Consider the following 13,990-nt stretch of genomic DNA (forward strand, 5'->3'; position numbering starts at 1 on the left):
AATGGAGCACGACACATTTCACGGGGAAGTTTTACATTTAGCACATGTCTACCTGCTGTTTCAAACTGCTTTGTGGAATTCTCTCTTTACATTTCTAGCCTAGAGCTGGCATGTTCCAACAAAAGGATGAGGGTCAAAATGGAAAGCACCCAATGAAATTTAAAGGATAGGCTACGCAGAGCCGTCTTTCCCATTGGTGTTAGTGGTTTGTTGTGGCAGGGAGCTGGCCTCTCCGGTGGGGGGGGGGGGGAGGATCTTTGCACTACGGATATGCTTAAGACAGCCCTGAGGCTACGCCCTCTGGTTCTGAAATGCTTTGTACTGCTGGTTAATGGAGGCAAAGAAGCTTGCTCTATTTTTCTGGCATCCATCGGATACAGAAACCTTCTTCCATCACACAGTCTAAGTAATCTTAACATTCATAATTTGACATCACCACCAAAACGATTTAAAATTATGCTTTTGCAATGTTTCATGTTGTACTCAATCTGACAGGGAGCTGAATCACCAATTCTGCCTTGGAACGGCTCCAAAGCTAGTTGCGTTCCCATGCTAGTATTTAAAACCACTGCTTTTCATGGAATCATAGAGCTGTAGATTTGGAAGGGATTCCGAGGGTCGCCTAGTCCAGCCGCTCCAATGCTTCCTCTGCTTTCCCTCTCACCTCCTTGTTCTGCATGTTGTTTGTTTGCTTGTTAAACAGATTCAGTACAAGGAGATAAAATAGTCTCAGGCTCACTCCAATTTGCTCTTCCCCTCACCTTGCATCTGAATATGAAAGCACAGCACTTCCAGCAAATTCTCCAGGCACCTTTTTCTTCCCTTTAAATTAAATCACAAACTAGTTGCAGGTTTTGGTAAGCATCTAATGCTCTCCACCTGTTCATCCTTTCGAGCTCGAAGTGGATTGTTTGAATTATATCTAACACAAAACAAATAAATATATATCTCTAATATTCCTTAAAAAAAAACCAAATAATGGCCTTTCTTGAGCTTCTTGGAGGCTTTCAAATTGCATTCATAAACAACACATTATGGACGTAAATCACTCACTAATAAAGATTTTGTGGAGTCCCCTTAATTTTGTAGTCCAGAAACAGTAAAATCTGAATTTCACATAAAGTGTTCTGCTGCCTTTTTAAAAAATGGTAATATAGTTTCTAATCAACAGCAAAAGATTACTTCATGTAATCTGAAATGATTACTGCTTGCCCAGTGAATTGCCATTATTTATAGGATATGTGCAAAGCTGGCTTCAGATTTGAGGCAGGGTGTGGCTGGCCTGTGCCCAACTTAGTGGACAATGGGGCATGAGTTATAACTCACACAGCAGTGCATGAGACAAAAAGCACATCTTTGTTTGAGACTTTGTCTTGCCTTGTGATGCCCAAAGTCTTACAGGCGCAGTGCATGTGGAAGGTGTTAAGGCAGGGGTCAGCAACCTAAGGCCCATGGGCCACAAGCGGGCCACGGGGGTCATTTAACCGACCCACGAGCCGCCCCCAAATCGAGCCGCCTACTTGACGAGTCCCTGTGCGCTGCGCTAAACCGGCGCAGCGCGAGGACTCGCTTCTGCGGCGCTGGGAATCTTGTCTGTGCAGGCGCAGGTGCTGGAAATCATGGGCGCGCTGAAAAAGATTTTTAAATACACCTTTCCCAAAAAACCGGAGGCTTTCTTATTAGGACTTATAGGACAGGAGATAGCAAAAGGAGATCAAGTATTATTTATGTATGCGACAACCGCGGCTAGGACTTTGTTAGCCCAGAAATGGGAAACTCAGGAGTTACCGACGATTGAAGAGTGGCAGAGGAAAACGATGGACTATGCGGAACTAGCAAGACTGACTAGCAGGATCCGAAACCAGGGAGAGTCAAGGTTCCAAAAGGATTGGAGTAAATTTGTGGACTATATGGAGAAGAACTGTAGAAGTTTAAAGACACTTGCAGGATTGAAATAAATCCTACGAACTGACTTTAAGTAGAAGGAATAAAGAAACTCTTGATATAGGAATCGATAAGAAAACCGAATTGGGGGGAAGGAGGGAAGTCAAAGCTGGGCAGAGCAAAGAAAATTGTAATAATTGACTAGATGTTAAGAAGAGGAAATTTTGTGTCTATTATGTGTTGTTGTGTTTGTGGTTGAATGTTTTGTTTTTGTTTAAATGTGTTTAATTGGAAAAATTTAATAAATTGTCCTTTTTTAAAAAAAGGAAATCATGGGCGCGCGGGCGATCCAGCCCACGGAGGGATCTCCTCTGGAGTGAACCGGGCCAGGCAAGGTAAACCTTGCCAACCCCTGTGTTAAGGCATTGCTCCTGGCAGTTGTAAGTTTCCCATGGCTCAGGGCTTCCATAAAGAAATGTGCTCTACCTGGGCTCCACAGTTTAAAATAAAAGGCTAGCTCATTTAATCACCCCAAGTGGTTCGCTACCACCCCTTCTGGCCCAAAGGCAACACAGGGGCAGAATGATACGAAACTGGAGCAAGATACCACTGAAGGCTTTCGTTTCTTGTCGGTAGGTGAATGGACAGGAAACAAATGTAGGGCGGTCACATAGTCTGAATTACGAGAGAAATTGGTAATTCTGGTTCTGAACAGAGGTAAAGAGGTATTCCTGGCTGGCAGAATATACTGCTTTTTCTTCTGTAAGGGGGGGAGGTTACAGAGAACCCCCCTCTCATCAGAAGCAGCCCGTCTCCAAGCAGTCATGAAAGCGTGGGGTCTGAAGGGGTGAGTCAGGAGATGGAGAAGGAGTGCCAGGGCTCTGGCAGCATGGGAGAGCCACTGTTCCACAAGCAGGAAGAGAGAGAGACGGGAAGGGGGGAACAGGCAGAAGGCTGACCGTAGACACTTCCCCCCGACACTGGTATTGAGGAGGAGGAGAAAGGGGAGGAGATTCACTGTCCCGAGGCTTTTATGTTGGTCAAAGTTGCGAAAAGGGGCAGTGCCGGATTCTGAATCGGAATGAGGAGACATGAAACCAACAGCTTGTTACAGTGTAAATAAGGTGCACTAATAAAGACTGTTAAAAGACAAGCATGTGGAGAGTCGTTACTCTGGAGTAGTCGTAACAACCTTGACATCTTCCTTCAGACTAGCTTTAGTTTAATATATACGTTGCCCGTGGTATCAGTGTTAGTCTTTCCCTAAAAGCAAAAGCACACATATTCCATGATAAAGGTAAAGGGACCCCTGACCATTAGGTCCAGTCGTGACCGACTCTGGGGTTGCGCGCTCATCTCGCATTATTGGCCGAGGGAGCCGGCGTACAGCTTCCAGGTCATGTGGCCAGCATGACAAAGCCGCTTCTGGCAAACCAGAGCAGCACATGGAAACACCGTTTACCTTCCCGCTGTAGCGGTTCCTATTTATCTACTTGCATTTTGACGTGCTTTCGAACTGCTAGGTTGGCAGGAGCTGGGACCAAGCAACGGGAGCTCAACCCGTCACAGGGATTCGAACCGCCGACCTTCTGATCAGCAAGCCCTAGGCTCAGTGGTTTAACCACAGCGCCACCTGGGTCCCCTATATTCCATGATAACCCATGATAACTCGCTCTTCAGTCAACTAGTATGTGTGGGTGAGTAGAAGAATCCGTTTCACCATCATAAAGCCTTTGGAAAGAGCTCCCTACAGGTGCTATGTCAAGAATTCTGCTATGTAAGTCTTAGAATTGCTCTACTTACAAAGAGACGTATTTTATATGTGCAAAATTTCCTGTGTTTGTGTTACAGTTGACAACCAGAAATGTGGGAAGCAGCCCACGGCTAAAAAGTACGGTATGATGTTGTGTCCCGCACTAACCTTGCAACTATGGGTGTTACAAATATCTGATAAGAACGTTGTATAATTGCTATTCAAATAAGCATCCTGTTGGAACAGCCAACGGGTCTTTTACTATATATGCGAGAGAGGAGAGAGCTGCTGCAGGCTATAGTGTTGTAAAGTGATGCAGTTTACAACAATTATTTGAATGTGCACTGCACTGCTTTGAGAGATGTCTGGGTTTTCGGATTTTGGTTTGAGTGAGGAGCATAGCGCGCAATTAAGCCAAATGCTTAAAACGCACACACATGTGACATTCAACAATGATTTGAGTCCACATCATTAACATTACCAGGTTTTGTAATGTCGGTTCAAGGAAATCAGAAATATCCCAGACATAAAGGGACATGTTTAGCATATTCCTAGTCTTATCCTACCTATGTACAGGCCAAAATCCATGTCAGCTCTGCAAACTGGTGAGGTCTCTGGTTCCCCATGGCTCCTGAATGAGCACACCTAACACTATGGCAGAAAACGTACACACACACACACACACACACACACACGTAAATAGAATGAGAAAGTGCCCTGATCCATAGAACCAAAGTGAATTATCTCTATCTACTGTGAAATTCAAAACAAATAGCTCATAATGATGTCAAAAGCTTCTTCTTCTTTTCAACAGCACCACTATCGCCTGCTAGGGTGAGGATGTGTCCAGAGAGAATCCACCTACAGTTCAGGCTACAAAAACTTGAATACCGACAGTATTCTATTTAACTTCCATTACTCTGAACACTTGAAGAAGGAACTGGCTATCCACTCCAGTATTTTGCCATGAAAACTCCATGGACATAAAAAAAAGAGAAGCTTTGAGAAAGAAGTGAGAGTTTCCAAGACATGCTCTGGTTCATGGGGTCACGGAGAGCCGAACACGACTAAGACAACTAAACAACAACTCTGAACACTGATCCAAAAATTCTGTTGGCCTTTCTGAAATCTGTCATGCTCTCAAAATGCTACCAACAAATGAGCATTTGTGCATTTTCACTACAACCACAAGCTCCAAGCTGTTTCAATCACCTGTGTCCTTGTAACATGGGGTTTTTTTTTTAGCAGCAAACCATTGTCATTCTTGAAACCCAGATATACCCACTTATATTATTTCTACCACATGAAATCCTCCAAACTGATGGCCACAAAGACAAAGATATTTGCAAAAAAAAAGACTCTGTGCTACAACACACAGACAAGAATTCTCTTTCTGGGAAGAAATATAGATCAGTTGCTTTTGCACATACAGTAATCCAGATTCAGTCCCCAACATTTGCAGTTGCAAGGACATCGGGCGGGAGGAGCACTGGGAAAGGCAAGTTGCAGCAAACACTACTTTTCTAGATTATGAAATGATCAGCGTACAGGGGGAGGTTCAAAAAGTGTCTACATGGTGCCTAGAGCAGTGTTTCCCAACCAGTGTGCCTCCAGATGTTTTGGGACTACAACTCCCATCATCCCTAGCTAGCAAGACCAGTGGTCAGGAATGATGGGAGTTGTAGTCCCAAAACATCTGGAGGCACACTGGTTGGGAAACACTAGCCTAGAGAATAACTTGCACCTAAATATTAGCAAGACAAATGAGATGGTGTTGGACTTTCGGAGGAAAAGAGGGGAACTAGCCCCGTTGTATATCAGTGTGTGTGTGTGTGTGTGTGTGTGTGTGTGTGTGTGGAGAGAGTCTCTTACTTTAAATTCCTGGGAGTTTACCTTAGTGAAGACCTCACTTGGATAAAACAATGTAACTCAGGTGGTTAGGAAGGCCCAACAGAGACTCCACTTCCTCAGGGTCTTGCGAAAGGACAATGTTAAACAACAATTGATGACCTCCTTCTACCAGTCCACAACAGAAAGTGTCCTCTTATATTGTATCACAGAAAGTCTTTACAGAGGGTGGTGAACACAGCACATGATATCACGGGCTGTCCCTTGAGTCCGCTAGATGACATTGCAAGGGATCGTTTCCTTAGGAGAGTGAGAAGAATTCTTAGGGACGATTCACACCCCAGCCAGCACCTCTTTAATCTTCTACCCTCGGGCAGGAGATATAGAAGTAGAATCAGCCATACCAACAGGCTAAAAAACCAGTTTCTATCCGTGGGCTGTTAGGCTGCTGAACAGAAAATAATATAGTGCAACTGACTTTCGGGGTTGGTGTGTTGTGCGACAAGCACACAGAGTGCAATGAGACCGAGTGTTGGTGGGGGGGGGAGGCTCGGTTAATTTCATTGTACACAGGTTGTACATTGACAATAAAGGTGTTGTTGTTGTTGTTGTTGTTGTTGTTGTTGTTGTTGTTGTTGTTAACATCATTATTATTACATGACAGCATGTAAGATAGCTTCATATGCTCCTACATTCTGAAATTCATCCAAAGGGCAGCTGACAAAGTGACTTTTCAGTGGATGTCCAATTGGGGATTTGAACACAGGCCTCCCAGGGAAATCCATTCCTAGTAAACACCGCCACCTCTCCTGGTTGCTACCACCTGCTACAAGCAATGTCCTGTTTAAAGAGACACTCAGAGCCGCAATGCACGTTGCTCGAAAACACAGGCGTTCATTTGTGCTGAGTTGGCAGGACTTGATACGCATGAGCTGCCTTCTACACACTGGTTTCATTTGGCTTCCCTTTCGACAGCAATAGTCAACTCTATTCTATTTCCAGTCACTGACACAGCAGTAATGACAGCTTGCCTGGCCAAGAGCTGTACGATTCAAAGCAATAAATATTATCTGCCTCTTAAAATACAGTAGCTTGCTGCCAGCCTACAATTCCACAGTTTGCCATCTCGAACCAGCAGGCCTAATGAGGCAGATACAAATAACTGCAGTTAGATGAGCCATGCAAAAATGGTTACAGATATTCTTGCAATTGACTTGCACATCTACAAATAGCAAAAAGTGTGCTCCTCTGGCGGAAAAACGATGACAACACCCAATATTCACCCTGCTTCCAAATTTACGAGCTAGTAACTAACTGAGCAGACCTGAAACATGATCAAAGAGCACAGAGTTATTAAAGCAAGTGGATATAATAAAATAATCAAAATATAGATAGATGCTGGGCTAGATGGGTCTTGATTTGATCCAGCAAGGCACGTGGAATTCAAAGCTCACTTTCTGCCAAGTCCCAAATCCAAGCTCTGATGTTATCACCGGACTCAAAACTGCTCCTTAGAATTACAAGAACTAAAATTCATTTTGCATGCATTCATTAAACAGATAAGAATTATTTTACGGTACTGCTATGCATTTTTATTTTTATTTGTAGCTACGTGGACCCTTTGGATGGCAGACAAGATCTTTTCAGTAAGCAACAGAATGACAGAAGGTAAAGTTGTGCATCTGCTTGCTACAGGTTCTTGCTTTTGGAATGCTTCCCACTCATTCACCGCATCAAAATACTTGGAAACTCACTTACCAATGCAGGCATGGACTCTGACTGAAAGCTGGGTCCTCAAAATGACACTGTGCTTCTTGCCCCTGCTGGGGGGGGGGAATAAAAATAGAAAAAAATGATGAGCTAATTAAAGCAAATCTCAGTGAATCATCTAATGTACTGTATTCTCTATACCAGGGGTCCCCAAACTAAGGCCCGGGGGCCAGATGCGGCCCAATCGCCTTCTCAATCCGGCCCGCGGATGGTCTGGGAATCAGCATGTTTTTACATGAGTAGAATGTGTCCTTTTTATTAAAAATGCATCTCTGGGTTATTTGTGGGGCATAGGAATTCGTTCATATTTTTTTTTCAAAATATAGTCCGGCCCCCCACAAGGTTTGAGGGACAGTGGACCGGCCCCCTGCTGAAAAAGTTTGCTGACCCCTGATCTATACACTCTCAGCAATGGCAGGTATTCCGTTTTTTTTTATAAAAGCATTCATAAAACTGCAAGGACTCTATTACCACGCTAAACAAAAAATATAGACACACACAATTTTAATTGTTCAACTGATTTGCACCAGAAAAACAGTCCAATTGGCTTATTTATTCTTTGCCAGAAAGCACAGATAGAAACACTTACATATTCATCAAATACATGAAAAAACAAACACAGCTAGGAATGATGAGCTCCCTGGGCTCAGTTTGTACTTGGGTTCACCCAACGGAGCAATTTCCCTACAAGTCAGAAAACTGCTTAAAGGCCTTCAAACGCTTAATGGTGTTATGGGTAGCACATCTGGGTCTAATTCCCTCTCAAGTCCCCTTGTCTAGCAAGCGGGTTACTGGGGCTGCTCTGACAGAGGGAGGCAGCAGCGTCTGTCAAACATTTTCAAGCACCCTGGGAAAATTACATTGCCCAGGTCTCCAGGGTCACTGCTGTAACAGTATTCAAGGTGCCAGGGAAGAGGCAAAGTCAGACATGCTCTGCCTGCTGTTGTTGCTAAAATTGCAGCCTGCACCATCTAAACGGTGGACAAACAAGTTGGGGGGGGGCGTAAAAAGGGTGCAGCTCTCCTCTGGCTCAACTCCGAAGGCTGAAACACTCGCCTGCCTCATTTTAAAGGCAAACAGTGCAAGTCGCCAGAGTTCACATTCCAAGCCAAGGACTCACAAAGCCTGGCAACATCTCTTAAACAACACACCTTAAGGCTTGCCCTTGTTTCCTGTTTTCCTGTTGCAGCTGTCACTAATCCTGCACTTTTGGGTCTCCATAGGGAGGCTTCCAAGCATGTTCAGGTGGTGAATGCACTTAGGAACAACTCTCTCTCCCCCCCCCCCGACCTTCTCTGTTTCGTGTGGTAAGGTTGGCAAGGTAGAGTGGGCAAGCCCAGGGCACGCAGAGACAATTAGGAGTGGGGAGATCATGCATGGCCTATAACACTCTCTCCATGTGCTATTTCCACACATTTAGGGAAAACGTCTGAATGGGGCTGGAGAGAAGCCCTACTCAGGCTTGATACAACTTTATCACAACAACATGTAGGCTGTTAGTAGAAAATATATAACAGAATAATGATATCATTCAAATTATAGGAGTAAGCCAATCAAAGTTCTTATATACAATATAACAGAGTAGTAGCGAGGACCGTCAAGCCATGTGTTCAAAACAGATGTCTAAGGACAGTCTCACAATAGTCTTTCAAAAGTTTCAACAGAAGACATCTCAAAAGTTTCAAAAGTAAAGTCTCTCAATACAGTAATACCTCGAGTTGCGATCGCTGCGGGTTGCGCGTTTTCGGGTTACAGACGCGCCGAACCCGGAAGTACTGGAACGGGTTAATTCCGAGTTTCGCCACTCGGACATGCGCAGAAGCACTAAATTGCGCTTTGTGCATGCGCAGAAGCGCCAAATCTCATCACGCGTGTGCGCAGACTGTGCGCTGCGGGTTGCAAACGTGCCTCCCGCACGGATCACGTTTGCAACCCAAGGTTCAACTGCAGTTTTTCAAAAGTTGCAACAGAAGACGTTTCAACTATTGAAAGTATTGAGAGACTTTACTTTTGAAAGACTATTGTGAGACTGTCCTTAGACATCTGTTCTGAACACACGGCTTGACGGTCCTCGCTACCACTCTGTTATATTGTACATATGAACTTCAATTGGCTTACTCCTATAATTTGAACGATATCGTTATTCTATTATATATTTTCTACTAACTATTAGCCTATGTGTTGTGCTTGTATTGTTGTGATTAGTTCTTATTGCAACACAGGGGTTTGTTTTTGATACAACTTTATGCATACAATCCACTGAGAATTGCATGCTCTTGTGTAACTCATTGTCCTTTCAACTGTCCTATAAATAAGGCAGTTGTGGTTATGTTTATTGTAGTCAACCATTCTATAGCGGTCGTCATATGATATCACAATGCCAGTTAGCTTTTCTGCCACATTTTGACTAGTGAACTACCAGCCCATCTTTTGCTGCAAGAGAGCAGAGATACAGAACAATACATTAAGATGAGACCCACACACACAGCCCATCTGCTCAGAAGCCCCACAAAGTGTAATGGCACTTACTCCCAAGTTAAACCAAATAGGGGGACAGCCTTAGGGTGGAATTATACCCATAAATTACACTCCATCCCAAGGCTGCTCAGTTGGAGTTAAGATGGAGCTGTGCCAGCAGGATTGAACACACCAGGAGAACTCCACTAGCATAGACACCCTGCTGACAAGGTTATGTTTCCCCATCAAGGAATGACTTTACCAAAGTTCTCCTTTGAAGCTCTTTCAGTGTTTTCACACATGTATTGCTGCAATACTCTTAAATAAGCAAATCAAACACTGATGACCACAACTGAAAATCCAAGTAAGAGCATGGGAATTATTGCCGCTGAAAGAGCTGGCGTGCAGATTAGGTAAGTCAGGAGCACCACAACTGATGTGCACCCATTGGATAATCAGGAGCACTGCAACTACTACTGCAGGGGGTAATAATTTTCAGCTGTAGTACCAACTTGTTCCTGCTCCAAGTCCTTGTAGTAGTGGGAGCCAACTAGGAACGGCCACTCCCGGTAACCAGGATGTGAAGAAGAGGCAGACAATGCAGGCACCCATAGAAGTCATCTCCTTTTGGTATGGGTATCCACCCCACTTTTATTTATTGTTTGATTGATTGATTGATTGATTGATATGCCAATTTCCAGGTCTAGAGCATACACACACCTGGTCTTCCCATTCAACGCTGCCTCTGCCTGTCTCTCATGTTGCAATATCTCAGCTATGAAGTTGGAACAAGCACTCTGCCTAGTAATATGCCATACAAAGAACTCAGAGAGCTTCTTAAACTGAGAGGAGGCCATTTTTTATTAAAAAAAACTGTACACTCCCTCAGGGGACCATGCTTTCTCAGTAAAACGTTAACCATATACTGTACTTGAAGAACTGAAATAATGGGATCTGATGCTCAACTGGAAAGAGCATGGTTTCACCTGCCAAAATGCATTACAATGTACTACCATCCTCCTTTCATTTTCTCCTTGCATGGTATACAAAAATATTTTTAAAACCTACTAGTAGTCAGAAAAGAGAATGCTTTCCAAATATCCACAGATATAACACAGTCTTCTGGTACCACTCAGAGCTTCACTTAACGACGTTTATTGTTTTGGATACGGCTTCTTAACAAAGCAGTATCTGGTAGCAACAGTAAGTAGAGAGAGCTCCCTCCTTCCAAGAAAGTAATCATGTGCTACAGTTCTTCTTGAACTATAGCCCCAGGTACGGAGAGCAGAAGGGATCCAAGAAACAAAGACGAAGGAACAAAGACAAAGGCATACAAATCCCTTCCAAGACGGCTTCCCACCTTTTCCTATTGCCATGCCTAAAACAGGCAAGAACCCTCCTGCCAGTGGTGGAGAAAACTCACATCATGCAACCCAATTCTCCCCTACAGAAACCTCGGTGGAAATCAGGTCCTCCCTAACAAGAGGGCACATGTTGCAGTGTGACCTGGGAACCAGACCCTGTGAATTGTGGATGGGAACGTTTGGATGACCACAACACCCTATTGGAGGTCCCTCAATGCTGGGTGCAATCAGACCAATGGTATGCCAGCAAATTTGTATTGAGGGGCCTCTATTTAAGCCCATGCACGTGTCCCTGAGCTTCCTCTTTGGGGCCAGTGCATCGGAACACCCGCCCACCTCTCCCTATATTTAGGCCTTGCACGCATGACTTTGCTATGCCGTCGTGTGTTGTCTGTCATTGGGACAGGGGCACGGCAGGAATTTTCCCCACTTGGCAGATTGGCTGGTGCCATTTGGGTTTCGCCTGCTGCGTAGCAAATCGCCACAACTTGTAACATTGTGGTTAGGCTCTGGTTCAGGTGATAGGGACGGGGAAACGCTCTCGCCATCCCTATGCAATGGGTATTCCATTAAAGGAATCCCGGAACTCTTGGTTGGTCGACCCTGAGAGGGGTTGTGCCCGGAGCCAGAGTCCAGGGGGGCATCTGGCTAGAGGACTAGCAGGGCTCCTGCTTTCCACTGTCCCAGGTGTTCACCCGAGGCTGACCTATGGTTGGTGCCCAGGGTCAGCGCTACCTGCGCAAGGGTGCAGGGAGCTAGTCGAACCAGAGCCTATGCAACCACTCACTTGGTTGTAATCAATAAAGCTGTGGCCTAGATTCTGCCAAAAACCAGAGCAAAAATTTGAGTCTTGTCTGAATTTATTTGGGGGTGGTTAAAGGGTCTACACATGCAAATCAATGTTTCCACACCTTTCTAATGAACAACTTACCCAGAATCCTCCTGAAAACCTTCCAATTCATCCTTTTGTTCTGCTAAGGTAGACTCCAAATCCAAGTAGGTACCATTGTGAGACAGCTGCAATGTGCAGTCATCAAGCTGAAAAAGAAAAGAAAAGAAAATACTGTAGTTCACTGTATCAGTTTCAAGGCCTCCAACCTCCAGACCAGCTTACATACAATTTAGCACAAACCATCAGATTGTTGCTGCCCCGGTCAAAGCACACATCCACTTAACACCAGTACAGTACCTCAAATTCCCCCCGAGATGTTGGGCTAAATGCCTCCTCCTCCTCTAAGAAAACTTTAAACAGTAGGAACAGGCATTCTTGTTCCAAGTAAATGGATGCTAGGTGTAATTCAGAGGTTATCTCAGGGTGGTTTCCTGAGACAACCAATCCTTTTCACGAGAGCAAGAAATCTCAGTGTGTTTCTGTCACCCGCACCTTCTCGCTCACTTTTGATCACTTACATATTTCTCTGTGGAACTTGACATTTTATTCAATGGAGAGAACCACTTCTGCTCTTGTTTACCTGATCACTTTATTGTTGGATGAAAGCTAGGAAAGTCCATAATCTTCCCTGCTTGTTTCATTGCAGACACAACACTTAATTGCAATTTGTTTTGCTTACCAACAGTTACCGGTAATTATCAAGTGATGGTTAAGTATTCCAAACCTGGATGGGAAACCACAGTTTGACGTGGGATCACAAACCATAGTACATGCTAACTATGATTAAGTGTTACGTCTGGACCAGTGTTTGTCAACCTTTTTTGGGCCAAGGCACACTTGTTCCATGAAAAAAATCACGAGGCACACCACCATTAAAAAAGTTAAAAAATTTAACTCTGTGCCGCCCTATATTGACTATATAATTATGACTGTAAGAAACACTTGCCAATTGCTGTGTTGGTTGCAATCTCCTGTAATAAGGCTTCACAAGCCACTGATTTCTCTGCCAGCACAATCCTTTGCTCAGCAAGTTTCAGGTTGAGCTCATCCAGCCAGCTTCTTTAAGTTTGTCTAAAACCACCCTCCCGTGGTGGTGGCTGTTGAGAGCTGCGCTCGCTCCGCGTCGTGACCCAGCCGGCTTCCTTTCCGGCGGGTCAGTGATGTGTATTGGCGGCCGCCAGGCACGTGACAATGCAAATCGCCCTTCTCGTCGCCGCACGTCGCCGCACACCAGCCAGCATCACTAGTGTGCCGCGGAACAGCGGTTGAGAAACGCTGGTCTGGACCATGCAAAACCTGATCAACCTGATCTCTGCTTCCAAGATGAGAAGCAAGATTCCTTTGGCATTTCCCTGTACATGCTTTCCTGAGACAGAGCTTAGTTCAACCAATTAAACCAACACTTTCGAAGTACTTTTCACTCCATAAGATGCACTTTTTCCCTCCCAAAAAGGAAGGGGGAAAGTCCGTGCATCCTATGGAGCGAATGCGAGAGCCAGAGCCAGAGCCTGCACAAAAAACCAGAGCCCGACCAGAGCCAGAGCCTGCGCAAAATTCCAGAGCCCGACAAGAGCCAGAGCCGCGCAAAAGCCAGAGCCTGCGCAAAAAGCCAGAGCCCGATCATAGCCAGAGCCCGACAAGAGCCCGATCAGAGCCAGAGCCTGCGCAAAAAAGCCAGAGCCCGATCAGAGCCAGAGCCTGCGCAAAAAGCCAGAGACCACGCAAAACCAGAGCCCAACCAGAGCCAGAGGACAATTCAAGAGAGCAAAATATTTGTTTTCTTGCTTTCCTCCTCTAAAAACTAGGTGCATCCCAAGAAGTGAAAATACGGTAAATTTAAGATCTTAATTGGGATTATGTGTGCACCAGGTCTCTATCTCAATTGTTTGTTAAAAAATAAAGATACTATTATTTTTACACAGTAGTAAAATATTTGGCTCATCTGACACCTGCAAATAAGTAGTCGAGACAGGCCTTCCTGTACAAAAAGGAAACTATTGAATGTATGAATGCCTAGGCAAA

At 44.7% G+C, this 13,990-nt stretch overlaps 1 protein-coding gene across 21 annotated transcripts in view; it reads right to left on the minus strand.

The window, feature by feature from the left end:
* FHOD3 (formin homology 2 domain containing 3) overlaps positions 1-13,990 on the minus strand; it is a 315,286-nt gene that overhangs the window by 254,099 nt on the left and 47,197 nt on the right. For all 21 annotated transcript variants that reach the window (XM_088655950.1, XM_060282217.2, XM_088655949.1 and 18 more), the window contains exons 2-3: positions 12,008-12,114; positions 7,244-7,308 (exon numbers count right to left, since the gene is read on the minus strand). In XM_088655950.1, coding sequence (XP_088512076.1) covers positions 7,244-7,308; positions 12,008-12,114 — 172 coding nt within the window. The remainder of the gene's footprint in view (positions 1-7,243; positions 7,309-12,007; positions 12,115-13,990) is intronic.

This window comes from Zootoca vivipara, chromosome 12, assembly GCF_965207765.1.
Source record: "Zootoca vivipara chromosome 12, rZooViv2.hap1.1, whole genome shotgun sequence".
NCBI classification, from domain to species: domain Eukaryota; kingdom Metazoa; phylum Chordata; class Lepidosauria; order Squamata; family Lacertidae; genus Zootoca; species Zootoca vivipara.